General features: G+C 40.9%; 1 protein-coding gene across 9 annotated transcripts in view; it reads right to left on the bottom strand.

The window, feature by feature from the left end:
• The window catches only part of SNX13 (sorting nexin 13), a 61,948-nt gene extending 47,186 nt beyond the window's left edge, over positions 1 to 14,762 (bottom strand). For all 9 annotated transcript variants that reach the window (XR_001553114.3, XR_014943020.1, XM_015853806.3 and 6 more), the window contains exon 1: positions 14,527 to 14,762. Coding sequence is in view for 7 of the 9 variants with exons in the window: in XM_015853806.3 (XP_015709292.1) it covers positions 14,527 to 14,538 (12 nt within the window). In the remaining 2 variants the exon portion in view is untranslated. The remainder of the gene's footprint in view (positions 1 to 14,526) is intronic.
• Between the last annotated feature and the right edge of the window lie 904 nt (positions 14,763 to 15,666).

The following is a 15,666-nucleotide window of genomic DNA, read 5'->3' as shown; positions in this document are numbered from 1 at the left end:
TAGGCTTCTCCTTCACATAATCCAGCAGACAAGCTGTCAAGAGCTTTGCCTCTAACCCATCTTTAAGCAAAATGCTCAGCCCTGATACTGCTTTCACTGGAAACGTACACTGAGGAAAGTACAGCTGTGCTCTGCTTGGACTCAAACTGGTGCTGCCAATTCTTGTTTGCAACAGCAACTGACAGATACAGAAGAGTTTCTCCTTTCATGCAAAAACAGCCCCAGGTGTCCCCTCAAACAGCTGCTCCCCTTCTCCAGCTCTCCCCTCACCCCCAAGCAGCCACACTCCTACCCCATAGGTGCAGGCACCCCTGTAGAACCCAAGCACCTGACTCCTTACAGTTGGCCTCGCAGACCCAGAATAACTGTAAGCATGCTGCCAAGTCTGGGGACAGGGAAGGGAGAAAGAACAGAACAGTAAGATATAAAGTGTGGGCTCAGCAATCACCTACTTGTGCATCTTAAGCTTCAGCAGAGAACTGTGAAATCTTACAGCTGCAGCACCCAAAGGGCCACTTCGGATGCTGTACCACTGCTGCTGAGCACCCTTTGTGACTGCTTTCACACTGAAGTCCTACAACATAATATTGTGGACTCCAAAGAAAATCACACTTCCTCACTCATGGTTCTTTTACTGTGTAAATCCAAATGTATTTGTCTGGTAGCAACATTTAAATGGCAGTAGCTGTTATGTCACTAGCTAGACACTGATAAGCAAACCAGTCTTTGGGGCACTTTTAATATCTTTTTTTTTTCCCTTCCATTTTTTTTTTTTTCCTCAATATGATGTTTTGCTAAATGTATTCAATGTCATCTGTGGACTCACATTAAAAAATTGTCAAGAGTAGATGTCAGGTTTAATTTTCTGTTAATTCTACACATCTGCGCTTTCACTTCAATTTTAAGTGTAAATGGAATGTGTTCACGTACAGACCTTTCTATAATTAAGGCAAGTGTCATTTTTGTCAAGTGATTAAAAACATTATTTTAGGATTCAAATTAACGTGCCCTCACTAGCATGACAAGTAGGACGGGAAAGCAGCATCAACTGGAGTACCAATCTCATATTTAACAAGTGCAAAACAAACCACTGATATCACGGCACTTACAGTCTTACCATATGCTTAAACTACGGCAGTCCAAGTGAAAGACATAGTACAGGGAGCTTTGAAAAGACTTCTGCATATCACTAAATGTCTTTTAACTTCTTCCACCTTATCTTTTTGCCCTTTGCCCACCTCAGCCCAACTGGATAGATAAAGCAATACTCAACAATCCGTTCCTTCTCAGACTACGTAAAAAAGAAATAATCGTTGTGACATCTTTTTCTCTGTTGTAGTACTTACAAGAAAACTCCTGGGAAAGGTTTAAAGAGAAGGATTTTTGGGCAGTCTGTTTTGCTTTTATTGTTCTAAATTTAGTTAGTAAGTTTGTTTTTCTTTCCCAAAACAAGCCTAAAATATTAGAGGACATAAACAAATCACCTTGTAAATACAGAGCATTTTGCAACATTAAGTTTTCAAAAGTTAGGCCCATTAGGTTTCTCCTGAGTAACTGCAGAATTCTTGCTGATTCTTCCTGGTTACGCAGCTGGAAATTCCTATTCTCTGCAAACCATGATCCCATTTGTCCCCTCTCCACCTCAGCTCAAGACATGCTTTGTATGTCAAATGGTTTAATTGGTTAACAGTTGGATGAATGCAAGAGCAATCATGCCTAACTCCAAGCTGAGATTTCTCTGCTGCTTCTCACTCTGCTCAAGACAGAAGAATTTTGGGTAACGCTTTCCCCTACTGCGCTCCATTACACAAGCTGGTTTAACCAACTGCCTCAGAATGGGTGATAACTTTTGGGTTATACCCTGAAAGCACAATTATTGTGCGGCCTCTTCACTTGATTTATGAAGTTCACTTTTCAAAGTGCAAACCTTTAAACGTAAATACATCCTGACACTTTCTTAAAGTAGATACCACAGTCAAATTTAATTATAGACTGTAATTAAAAAGTTTAAAACCTTTTATTAACATTGGAATTAACTGCAAGGGACAGAAAGTCATATTTCACAACCAGATTTTGAAAGTGGAACAGATACATAACTGAGTAGGAAAAACAAGAGGCCAACTTCATAGACACAAACGTTTTCTGATCATGTGCTCACATTGAAAGCCCAATACTAAACTATATTCTATTAAAAGATCTGGGAATCATGCTCATGTTTAATGGAAGCACTTCACCATGCTGGATACCAATGCGAAACAGAAGATCCTAGAACATTTCCAGCTACCTCCTTATATCTAATAAGAAGTGACATTCTCAAACTCATTTTTAACTTCCTTTAAAAAATAAAAAAGTCACCTGTGATCAAAAACAAAGTCGCAGACAGAAAACAAGTAAGAAAGGACAAAGACGGTCAGTCAAACGGAAGTCTTATTGATTGACAGGATCATCTTAGGTGATCCAAAGTAAGAAAATAAAGTAATCCATCTAACGCAAGCTTGAATTCAAGCCAATGAGATAATCTAGACTGTTCTATGTTCAGCTTCTGGATTAACAGATTACCTCTGTTCCACGTGTTGCTAGTGCAAAACTCTGTGGAAGGAAGAGATAGAGAGTCTGAGGCCTTCTACAAGTAGACACACATTGTCCCGTGTGGCTAAAGCAATGAAGCGACACATCAAGAAACTATCTTATTGCATATTTCAGTTTTGAATACTGCTCAAGCAGAATTTACTTCTACTTTTTGCTTTCTTGTCTAAAATTGGAGCAAGGAGTTATTAGAATGTTCCCTTTCGTTTGCTGAAGAATTCTGATCCTACTAAATGAATTCAAAGAATCATCAACTTTGCTTCAAGTACAATTTCTACCACTTATGATTCTCAATGTATACCTTGACAGAAAATGTATCTCTTGACAGGCTGTCTCCTGATGTTTAAACTACTGTATTTGTAATCTTCATATATGTAAATACTGAATTTGTCTATATAGGGGAATATATACAATCCAATTCTTTCTGCTTACTGTAGAACAATAGAGTTATTAGTACCCTGGGTATAGAATTAATCACCTGAGTTTTTTGTTTATCTAGTAATACTGTTCTGTATCTGCTATTAGCAACACAATTGTCAGAGTCTACTAAAATAGGTTCATTTACAACACTTATTTTGAGATGGAGCTGTTTTGGACACAGTGTAGTACTGTACTATTTTATTTGATGTTTTGTTGTTTTTTTTTTAATTATTATTTTTATTTTAAAATTATATAATACGATCTAGTGCTCCAAAATAAGCAACACTCCTTATCAAAATGAGAAAAGTTACTTTAAAACATTAAATTAGTAACATAACTTTACAGTATTATATCTGAGGCTGGGCTAAATATAATGAGATACTCTAATGGCCTTACTAGGTCAGGTTAAGGATGTGAAGGAACACAAGCAAAAGAAGATAATTCACATTATCTACTGTAATTGCCAGAAGGATTCCTCCAGAAATAGATGCACACAATGAGACCAAGAATTAATTTCTATATTGTCCCTGGTGGGCAGGGCTGCTACCTCTACCATCATTCACATCACATCTTTGTGGAATTTGTTTGCTTAAAGGAAACCATGTGATTAAAAGATCCATCACAACTCATAAATAAATAAATAAATAAAATTAAAGAAGATGTGAACCATAAACAGTAATATATGGCTCAGATTGGGAAAACTTTGAGTTAGAGCTGTAATGCCAAACTGCACCTTGACTGCAAGAAATGTTGAAGTCAGAAATGCCAAAGCTCAACTGAAAGCCAACACAGATGATTTCTCAGATTATACTGGCAGTGAACAGGCACCTTCAAGAAGAACAGTCGGGCCAGGAAGGAAGCTACAGGCCAGTCAGCCTCATCTCAGTCTCTGTCTAGCCTGTAAATAACCAGCACGGATTTAGCAAGGACAGATCGTGCCTGACTGCTTTCTATGGTGAGGTTAGTGATGCAGAGGACAAGAGAATGCCTCACGTGCTGTATATCTTCCTTTTGGGTGAAGCCTTTAACAGAATACCCCCCCAGTCTTCTTATTACCAAACCAATCAGCTGCAGCTCGTAAGTGGATGACAGACTTGATAAAAAACTGACTAGATTTTGGGACACAAAGATGTCATCAGTGGTGCAAAGTCCAGCACCAGTAAATATCAGCAGCTAGGGGTAGACTTTCAGAGTTCAATATGAGGAGAGCACTGTTTAATGTCTGTGTTTATGAGGAGCTATGAGATATGGTTTAGTGGCTTCTGGTAGCAATGATACTGGGAGGACAGCTGGACTAGGTGATCTTGTAGGTCTTTTCCAAACCTGTGATTCTCTGATTTACAGCCTGGGTTGCAAGTTCTCGTGCAATACCAAATGGAGTTAAGTGCACAACACAGTTGAAGGCAGTGCTGCTGTTCAGAGGGACAGGCCACAGAAAACAGTGGATGAAACCTCTGAACATTCAACATAAACTGTTTCTCAAAGATGAACTAATTCCCCCAACTTCTTTTTTCTGCTTTCACACTAAGATGATATTTGCTTAAACTGCAATTCTGAACAGCTGTACAAAGAGGAACTTCAAATAAACAGTGTGCAGACACAAATAACAAACAGCTGCAAATACAGTGCATTTTTAAACAGCAGCTTAAATCCACTGAGCAATATAACCTTCCCCTAAACATTTATTGTTACATCACTATTCCTTTCTAAAGCTCAAACTTACTGTAGTTCTTCAAATGCCCTACATTTTCTTGCCCAGTTACAAAAAAGAAACAGATACAAGCAGTATAATTTACCAGTAGTCTCTGAGATTACATCTGATCTCTTACAAGACCGAATTTCATATGAAGGACGCTTATGGGATGAAGACAAAATAGCTGTGAAAAGCGATGCTTTACAGAACATATTACAAAGCCTGAGCAATTGTCCAAAATTTCAATTCCTTACAACTGTTTTTCTGGACAGGATATAATTCAGCTGCATAAAGAGAAGAAAAAAAATCAGATCCGTGTGTCCGTGTGTCCAAATCATTCAGCACTCTTCAACATCAAAAGAAGACTGCAATTTCTTTAAGCGGCAATTGATACAGAATGGAAAGTGCCTGACCAAAGTGGGGGGGGGGGCGGAGGGGAAAGCAGCATTTTTAGGGTAAGGTAAAAAATGTCCCTACTTCAGAGGAGAGAATAAAATAAAGTATTTGAATATTATTGACTTTTTTTCTGTGGGATTAACATAATGGAATTGCCGATTTGAAATATTCCCAATCTTTCTTCCCAACGTGTTTTAACATCCTCTTTTCCAGTCCCTCCTTCAGTCCTTATGGTTTGTCTGCTTTACCTTCTTAATTCCAAGCAGCATTTGATTCAACAACCCTTTTGGTAAACCATGGTCACTCTGATCATCTCTTCCCTGACTGCGCACTTTTCACTTTTTCCTGAATGTCATCATTGGCAAAACCATTTTGCCTGCTGTATTCAAAATGTTCAAGCTTCGTAAGGTTTATCCAAATGATGTGCCATGGTTTGCTATGTTAGCAGTCTGCAGTATATAGCTCAGAAACAAACCTACATGCAAGTAGAGAAATGCCTCCAACACTTTCTTCCAATTTCTTTTACCCCATACCCTCCGTCCACTTGGCCTCTGTATATGCAAACAGCCTGTTGTGCACCCTGATGAGTATTTTAGCCTCAATCTCACCCTCCTTTCTCATACACAATGTAGGTCCAGAGTCACTGTGCCAGCTACATCCCTGATGGCTCCCTGGTGCACAGACGGCAGTACTGTAGAGGACAGCAAATAACAATCTGCAGATAACAGAGGGATAATTCTGTGAACTTGCTGGAACATTTCATTCTCAAATAAGCATCAGGGCATGGAATATTTCCAGCACATGAAAAAGAGTTATTGGAGTATAGAGCTCTCAGTGCAAGTTTATGGAACGCATCTACAAACCTTAGCCACTGTCACTTGCTCACCATCAAGAAAAAGAAAATGTTAAGCAAAGTGGATCTAGCTAGTAACGATTTTAGATATACAGAAGCACTTAAGGAACAGGGATGATCCCCATTTACAAAAAGACAGGAATTCTTTAGGGATTTAGTTCTATTTTAAATCTAAATTGAAGTAAATGTAGGCAGGCCCTGGGCAATTCCCTCCCTCTGGATCATGAAGTCACTGACAGGGGAACTTCTGTGTTCCCTCCTCATCTCTCTCTAGAAGACCCCACTCCTCATGGGGATGCTGCTCAGCTGCCAGACCCCATACAAGGAGAAGTGTCACACTATCTGAACTAGGGGAGTTGAACAGTCCCTTGAGCAGCAACCTAGACCAGATCTAGTCAGTTCTAATGGGAAATAACACATAGTGTCTTACATTTCTATAAGCATGAAGCACATCTAGAGAAAAATATATGGAATACTCAGTGACACCTGCAGGAACACAAAGATAAATACATAAGGAAGAAAAATGAAGAAGAAACACATCAGTGACAAGTAATAAACAAATGAAGTGCTATGCAGCAAGATGGAAGCCTTTGGGGTGTTGGACTCTATGATCTCTGTAGGTCCCTTCCAACCCCTACGATTCTGTGATTTGTATGAAATAAAGACCAACTTATATTGTTCCATACAACGATAATGTGGTTACTTTAGTCCCTGGAAAACACATTTAAGGGTGAACCTTGAAAAGCCAAGAGAAAAATTAAGAAGAGAGCAAGCCAATGTTAACATGTTGAGATTATTAAAGTAAAACAATTTCAAATAGAAAAAAGAGTATCAGTAAAATAATGCAAAATTAAAAGAAACAGTGACTGGCCAGAGCAAACCAACATTAATTGGACAATTCAATAAAGGAAAATACCCAATAAAGTAAAAGAAGCACTTAGGAACATTTATTTAAACTAAGTTGGCCTTTGGTCTCTATTTCTAACTCATAATCTTCTCAAGAATTCTTTAAGAAGCTGTAGTAGGCCAAGTGCCAACTGAAGACACAGGAGCAACGCTACCCAACGTCCAGACTTTAAAAATAACGTAAAGGAACATATAAAACTTTTGAAATAAATTTTACTCACATAAGCATGAAACACAGAAGAGGAAACACAGTGTATATTGTCACAAAGCAGGGCACCACTACTCAATACTTGTACACTCACAGTGTTCAAGGAAAGACTGGATGTTGTGTTGAGGGACATGGTTTAGTGGGAGCTATTAGTAATAGGAGAACAGTTGGACTGGATGATCTTTTAGGTCTTTTTCCAACCTTGGTGATTCTATGATTCTATGATTCTATGTGTACCTATTTAACACAACAACTGAACTCAGTTTAGAAAAATGAATCTTGATTGTGAAAGGGAAATCTGTGACAAGAATAAAAATTTAAAATAAAGCCTTATTCTTCCTGCAGTGTAGCACTGTAAAGAAATACCTTCTTATTGAAACAATGAAAGTCACACACACACATCCCAAAACGTTTATTTTCCCCAAGAAACTTAAAATCACAGATAAGCAATAAGTGAACCATAATAGATACATAACTCCATTTTAGTTGCTCTGCATGTACCGTCAGATTAGATTTGTAATTGAAGTGTTGAATCACAAGACAGACGTTACCATATTAAAAGTCTACATTTTACAGAAGATGAGGACGTTTCATTGTAAGTGATCAGAAATACAAACTGGAATACACAAAACACTACCCAGAGCATATTCCTTCAAATGATGTGAAATGAGGTTAGCTACCACAAGCAGATTTCAGTATTAGAAGCCAAGTTATGCACCAGTGACAAACATATGAACTTACACTGGAAAAAATGTTCAGCAAAGTATTCAGGGAAAAAAACACACATGAAAATACAGGTGCAACTGCAGGTGGATAAGGGATGTGTATCTGCTTGAAGAACTATTTCAGCATTATTGAACATAATATTTTCAAGACATCACAAAAATGATTATATAATGTCTTTTCCTGAAGCATACGTAATATTATACTGCAGCATGGAGCAAAACCCTGAAAATAAACAAGGTGAGGGGTTATTTTAATAGAATAGAAAGAAAGGTTTAAACAAAGAGGTGTCAGTCTCTCCAAGAAGAATGGATCCAGCACTAACTGCAGACACTGCTCCTCAGCCTGCAGCTGCAGTTCTTAGAATAGCAGCGAGCAAGGTTTCATCACACCCTGAAGTCAAACAGTTCCAAGATCATTCTTACGATCAGCAAAGCTTTAAAGCAATCATTCTTTCTACAGCTATGCAAGACAGATACTTATTTCCTCAGGCCCATATGTCACCAGATTTCTAACTCATCCTCATGATCTAGAATGTCTGTTTCTAACTATAGGATGACCAGGAATATCAGGCACGTTCTTTCCAAGCTTTCAGTGCTGATTAAGAGCTATGATAGACAATATCCCAAATCCAAAGCACTGCTTCATCATCGGTTAGCTGCAAGAAGAAATACACAATCAGCTTCTAGAGTATTTTCTACTTTACTCCTGTCTGACAGTGTCAACAGGAAAAGTGGAAGTGCAGAACATCCTACAAGATATGTAGCAATGCAGACTTCCTGCTTGAGTCCAGTTGCTTGTATTGCTGGAGACAGACTAAAACACACCACCTTATAAAGCACCAGCACAAGTGCTGAGTAGAGTTAATCCTTAGGATTGCAAACATTTATGGAAAAATAGAAATAAATGATTTTAAGATGGCAGTGTTTATGGAATAATAGCACTGTGACACAGACTTAGACGAAACAGAATTCAGATCACCCCGTTCCTCCCAGAAACATGGGATTAAAGCAAGAAGGACACAGGAACAGGCATCCAGATAAATCACACTGTAAAAAGAATAGAACTGCATTCAAGCAGTTAGACTCCACTAAGTCAGAGATTCCAAATTCATGAGCACTCTTAGAGAAAATGCATTTAGTTCATCTTCTGACCCAAAGCTCTATCAGCAATACTGAACTAAATACTTTTGACACCAGTGATACCAAAAACAGGTACCTGCCAACTTTTACTAGGCTGCCTCACTTGAATAATTTCTCCCACCTGTGAAACAAAAATCAGGTTTTGATACTTCATAGTTCCATACACCAAAAATTCTTCCAGTCACATCAAGATGCTGCATGTGTACGATCCATGCTTCTCGATGTAAGATGAGACTTCAATAGGAAGTGAGCAAGCAGAGGAGGCTTTCTCTTCCGCTGGCACCTGGTCTCCTGACTACCAGAATTCACAGAACTGCAAGACAACCATGTTATCAGTGTCCCTTAAACTAACATATTACTGACCACTATGGTTAAATTCCATATTCTGCTGTAGGAAGTCCCCGCATTTTCAGAAAGTCCCCCTTGAATAAAACTAGTCAAAAAAATCATCAGGCATTTAAAATGTTCATGGTATGTCAATTGATTAAATCCACAGATAAAGTTGGTCCACGGTGTTATCCCTGCAAAATATCCCCTTCAACAAACCAATCAACACCAAAGTCTTCAGAAATCTACCTCCTGTCTCCAAGGTTTTTATGGCTATTTCTGCTGTTGAATAAGAATAAAGGGCTTGACAGATATTTCCAAACTCCAGGAGGATACAAATTGACATATATCCAAAATAAATGACAGTAATAAAGGAATGCCCAGGCTGAACATACCCACCACCTACACTTACTCACATTAGAAGTAAATGCATAAAAAAGGCTCATAAATAAAATCATAATTACACAGTCATCATTCTAAGGTGAAACTATAGAACTTACGTAAACAAGGTTAGAGTGTTCCTGTCAAAACACTCTAATATGTTTACATAATGAAATAATGCCTCATTTCTCCAATTCTGGAATTAAAAAGACTATTTATGGAACAATAATTTTAAAGAGAGAACAAGCAATTAAGTCCAAGATCATGATGTCTTGCGCTTCCTGAAGTTTCTCTCTCATGTAACTGGAAGTGCCAATTACAATTGATTTTTCTATTATTTCAGCCTTGATGCTTTCAGCCAAGTGACAGTAAAAAGTGTTAATGGGACTTCGAAATATTAATTCTCGAGTGTTACCAATAACTTACACACTACACCACCGGTTTCTCATTTCTAATAATAGCTATTCTCCTGATGTTAGTACAAATGAAAACATGCTTTGTCATCTTTGTAAGGGTGGAGATAAAGGAACAAACACATTTAAACCAGAGTTAATTCCCTGAGAGCACTACCAACGTTGAAGCTCTTCCAGCTATCTAACCAGACAAGCTGTTACTATTTTTACTGAACTAAGGAAATTTACACTTCTCCTTTATCACAGTGCTTTGGGGAATTGTACAGACTGACATTTTAGAACTGTTGCACAACTCTGCATTCAACCTAAGCAGTTTATGGACACCTAAAGAAGAACAGTCCTGAGAATTTAAACATTATCTTCTACTAATAGTTAACAAAACATTTAAAAACTTATATTAGGAACACACATCACCCATTCTTTTTATAATGTTACCTTTCCCAGCTTTACTATTCCTGAACTAAATTTAACTGAGGCTCCACAGAACTCAGTTATCAAAGTAGCTTTCATAACAACAATTAGGGACCCAAAGCAGAGCAGTGACAGGGAAGATTTCACTTACAGAATGAGAAGAAGGAGGAAGGCAGGATTTTTACCTCCCAAAGGCAAACTGACCCTCCAGATAGATCTTGTGTCACAAACCACAGGCACTCCAACACAAAAGTTTCACAGAAAGACAGAAAACTAATTTAATTCTGTGTCCTGGTTAATTGCTTGCACACTGCAAATTGTCCCTACTGGCAAATCACAGTTCAGCTACACAGAGCATCAGAGCAGCCTTCCACAGCTACTTATCAAAGAACAACAACAAAATAACAATGTTATAGCATAGTTCACTGTATCCTACCTCTTTCAGGGCCAAAGAAACATATACATTACAATGTGCTACTGTTTCAATCAGGCTAATTCATTATTATTCTAAAGCAAGTTAAAACAAGCTGCTGGGTCAATGTTTACTGTTACAAGTCAGGCCACTTTGCTGCCTCCCTTGAAAACATCTCTCAGGGCTTAGCAGCTATCAAAGTTTAACACAAATTCACTCTGCAACTTCTACTTATAAAATACAGTTTCACCAGACGGAAACATACTACTTGTTGCTAGTGAGTTATCTGCAGCAACAAGAAATAACCACCATCTCAGAGTTCATTTTGAATGGTTCATTTTCAGTTTTAGACAAGAAAAAAAAAAAAAACACTAAGTTTTCCTACTCGGTCAAATTTCTGAAGCTCCTCAACTGTCAATAGACAGTGACCACAACACAGTCCTCGCTTGCTAAGAATTAAATGCTGACAAACTCAGACGGATGCAATTGCCAGTTTAATAAGTAGTTGGAGATGGAACATAATCCTCATTTTTCTAAAGCTTGTGCTTCCAGAGGCAATACTGACGGTCACTTGGTTGCAAGTTGCCACTTTTAATTTTAATACACTTTGTAAACTAAGTATCATTGAAAGCCAATGTAATGTTTTCCCTGTTTGAATTTAAGGTAGCATTAACCAGTGTTGCTGAACACCAGCTGCCACGCTGTGGTGATGGCAGTACAGTTGTCACTGCCCAGAAGTCAAGATTAGTGAAGACAGCTGTGAAGACACAAGAGCTGGATGAGGGCAACTTGCGTCCATCACAGCTTCATCAGAGAAGAAAACCAGTACTGAAGTTGGAAGTCACATGGAAACAAGACACAGCAGGTCTTGAAAAGCAAACAAGACATCTGATGAACAAGCAAAAGGAAACAAGTGAAAAGTCACAAGGGTCAACACTCTGGCCAACTGGAGAAGCAGCCACTGCAGAAGTACTCTGAATGCCACAGAAAGAACGTATTCAATATGACTGCAGAATTGAGTTCCAGTGGCCAAGATGAAAAACTGAGAAGTGGTCTTCAGGTAGGTAAACAAATACATTTGTCTAGCACCCAGCAGCGAGATCTCTGATGCAACTAAAATAGGATGTACATAAGGGGAAAAAAAAAATTGCAAACTAAAATAAAACCCTGCACTTTTTCTGGACAGGAACTGCGATCTTCCCCTGAAATTACTGATTATATCCTAATTGTATCAGAACTGGACTGAACCTGCTGGAGTTTGCATATGTGGAAACAGTCCAAGGATGTAGGAAACTGATTCTGAGAAACTACGTTACATAAAAGTACACGTAGAACCAGATTCTGACTCTTCTTCAGGCTCAGCAATGCAGACAATATTTTTCCTAAATATTTACTTTATGAAACTAGTAGTAACTGCAGGATTTTTTTTCCAAGTTTCTAGTGACTCAAAACAAGAAACGATCCTGGTCATTTTAGGCAGCAAACTATACAAGTCCACAAACATCCAACAAATGAGGTTTTCTGATATTCTACTGTGTATTGCTTTTAAATAACTAGATACTTTGAGAGAAAACAATAAAAATCAAAAAGACTTAATGGTTGTGTTCCTCCTCCCTAAAATTAGTCACATAGTCCCTAGATCTGGCCTCAACTCACACAATCCTCACAATTGTGCTACCTGTAAGCCCACCATTTATTTCACCTAATTTTTCCACTGATAAAGTGATTAAAAGAAAGAGATTTAAGAGTTTACAGAATACTGTATGTGCATCAGTAGGCTTGAAACAATCTGCACCTCCCTGCAAAGTGTGAAACAGTTTGCAGGCATGTACACAGTTTTCACAAGATGATTTTGCTTCCAAGCCACAATTGGAACAGCCAAAAAAAGCATGATGAGAAGGACTCCTTCCAGTTCATATGTCAGAAGGTTTTTCTTGTTCATTTTTAAATTGCCAACATTACTGTTGCCATTGCACAGCTGCCTGGTTGTTTAAAGAACTCCTCCCCACAACTGTTGTTCTGGCCAATCAAAGCCAAATTCTGGCCTGCGACTTTGCTGGACACCCCAAAATTTTAGAACTTTGTCTTCTTGGCAGATACCAAACCTGGAATGCTTCATCTCAAAGCATCACGTTTACAGTGAGTTTATATATGGAAGCTAGAAGGACACCAGAATCCAGTTCTCCACATAGGTATCAAGGCTATTTACCACTGGTTATTACATGCATAAGCTCAAGGCTTTATCTCCAAAAGCCAATGGGTGAAATATCATCCATGCTGCTATACCAGTGCCATTTGACAAGGTGTACACAGCCATTACCAAGCAGAATGAACAGATGAATGAGGCAATGACCCAGAACATTCTATGCTACCCTTAAAATAATCTAAATTAGCACTGCTAATGGATGACTCCTATCAACACTTCAAGCAGATCATTAATGCTGACCACTCAATAAACATCCTGTGTGCAAAAATGAGTCCTGTATTTTTCACACGTTTAACTCACTTGGCAAATTTTATCGTCCTGGGGAAACTGAGAGCTCAGCACAATGTAGAGTAACCAGTCTAATGCTCTGAAACTTTGATGCAAATTAAAGGTGTCAGGATACCTTTTTTAGTTGTCATCAAGGAAAGCAAAGCTGAATTTCTCAGGTGTCAGAATGCAAGTCTTCATCCCTTAAGACTCTTAGGGCTTAAGAGAATTCAACTTTGGACAGATAACCTTCACTGCTGGATATAATGATAAACCTAAAACACGTAATGCAGGTAATGTAATCACCATGTCTGAGAAGTGTCTGTATGCCAGGCGCCTTATTGACACATTAAATTAGAAAATCAATCAGCCTGTGTAGACAAAGCTAAGTATAAGGGAAAGTCCCATCTACCACAGCTGACACCACACAAGCTTTCCCCAGACCATTTTCCAACGGTCGGCCTCTCTCAATCCACATAGACCTTCAGACACACGATTGGACTCATTCTCTCAGGTCTGTCCCACTGCTTCAGGACTGACACCCTTCAGGGAGACGCAACTCACTTCTACAAATGCCTACACCCAGCAGAGGCAAAACTGCTTTGCTTCAGCCCTTTAAGAGGAAAGAAAACACTAAGCAAAGCCACTGACGAGGGGTAGGACAGAAGGGCTTTACAGCGCTTTGCCCCATGCTCTCTCGGCCGGGGGCTGAAGCAGGAGCCGGTAGCCGGGCACACCCTCCATTGCGAGGCCTAGGCAGGCCTCCTGCCCAGGTATCTCGCAGAACCGCCGAGGAGGAGCGGCCCCGCGGCCTCGTACCGGGAGGGCCCGGCCCACCCCGGCCCGGCCCGGCCCACCCCGGCCCGGCCCGGCTGGCCTCTCGATATCGCCGCGCGGGGCGAGCACGGAGGGCCGGGGGCACTTCAAGAGCGCTGCCCCTCCCGCCCTGCCGGCTCCGGGCTAAGGAAGGGCGCAAGCTGGGGAGGAGCAGGGCGATAACAGGAGCCCGGCGCTGCCCCTTGCACGGCTGCGAGGCGGACTGCCCGCTACCGAAGCAGCTGGGAGGCCCCGGTTGAGGGCAGACCCTCTTCCCGTGGGGCCTCGGCCCAAGTCCGCTCTCACGGCCAAGCGGAGCGCCGCTCCCACCCCTCCGCAGCTCTCCGGCCTCAGCAGGGCTCTTACCTCTGCTAACATTATTACCCCGCTGCGGCGTCTCCGCGGCTCTAGCCCCGCAGCATGGTGAAGCCCGGCGGCCGCGCGGAAACCTCCCCCTACTCGGCAGAGAGGGGAGGGGAGGCGAAGCGAGCTCCGCCGGCCCCCGGCCGCCTCCTTTAGCGGCCGCCCGCCGCCCCCAGCCCCGCAGCCGCCCTGGCAGCTCGGTCCGGAGAGGCCGCCATCTTGGGAGAGCTACGTGCGCCGCCGCCGCTCCCCGCCCGCCCATTGGGGCCGCGGGCCCCGGGGCCGCCTCTACCGGGGCCGGATCCATCCTCTCCCCGCCCAACCGCGGCCAGGCCCTTCGCTACGCCTGGTGCTGCGCTGCCTACCTGGGCCGGGGCGGGCATGACCGCCTTCAGACTTTTACCAAGGTCCGGCCCTGATGAATCCGGGTCGGGAGGGCTCGGGTGCCAGAGCAAGGCCTTGGTTACAGCGGCCTGCACTACTGTGCATCCCGAAGGGAGAAGCTGAGGGCTGCAGAACTTGGGGCGTTGTTTTTCAAGGCAGCTTTTGGCTTCGTCTCTGCCGAGACTCGGAGCTTTTCTTTCTTGCTTTTTCTCTCCTTTTTTTTTTTTTTTTTTTCTCCGAGCTCTATACAACAGTTTTGCAAATGCTCATTTAAATGCTTTCTTACGTTTCTGACTAAGCATCATGTCTGATGCACCAGTAAGGTGTACAGCATTGTACATCTTTTCCTGCTTGAGCTGTTTAGGAAGAGACATCTGTATGTTTGCTACCTATGTCCTTGTTAAGACACAAATTGTGGAATACGTCTCAGAAGCTGAGCCTGTGTGGCACTGGCCCATCCCCCTCTTGAGCCAGCACTCTCCAGAAGCTCAGTGTTACAATGCATCTTCAGACTCCTGTTTGAAGTTTGTTTCTTCTCCTTTAAACACTGTTCTTTTGGTCTTGTTGCTTAACTGGGTTTCGGAGTTACTAACTTAGGCACCTGACTTTGATAGGACTAGAACCGAAATACATTTCTTTCCTGCATTACCAATACCAGAAAACGCACAAAAAAGGAAATGCACAAAAAAATAAATGCAACAACACTACTATGATGTGGAAGAAAAGTCAACAAAGTCATATTCTCACCAAGCTGCTCTT

Source organism: Coturnix japonica, chromosome 2 (genome assembly GCF_054131305.1).
Source record: "Coturnix japonica strain WE chromosome 2, WE-NBRP24, whole genome shotgun sequence".
In the NCBI taxonomy this organism is placed as follows: Eukaryota; Metazoa; Chordata; class Aves; order Galliformes; family Phasianidae; genus Coturnix; species Coturnix japonica.
This window is presented reverse-complemented; position numbering and strand designations above follow the sequence as displayed.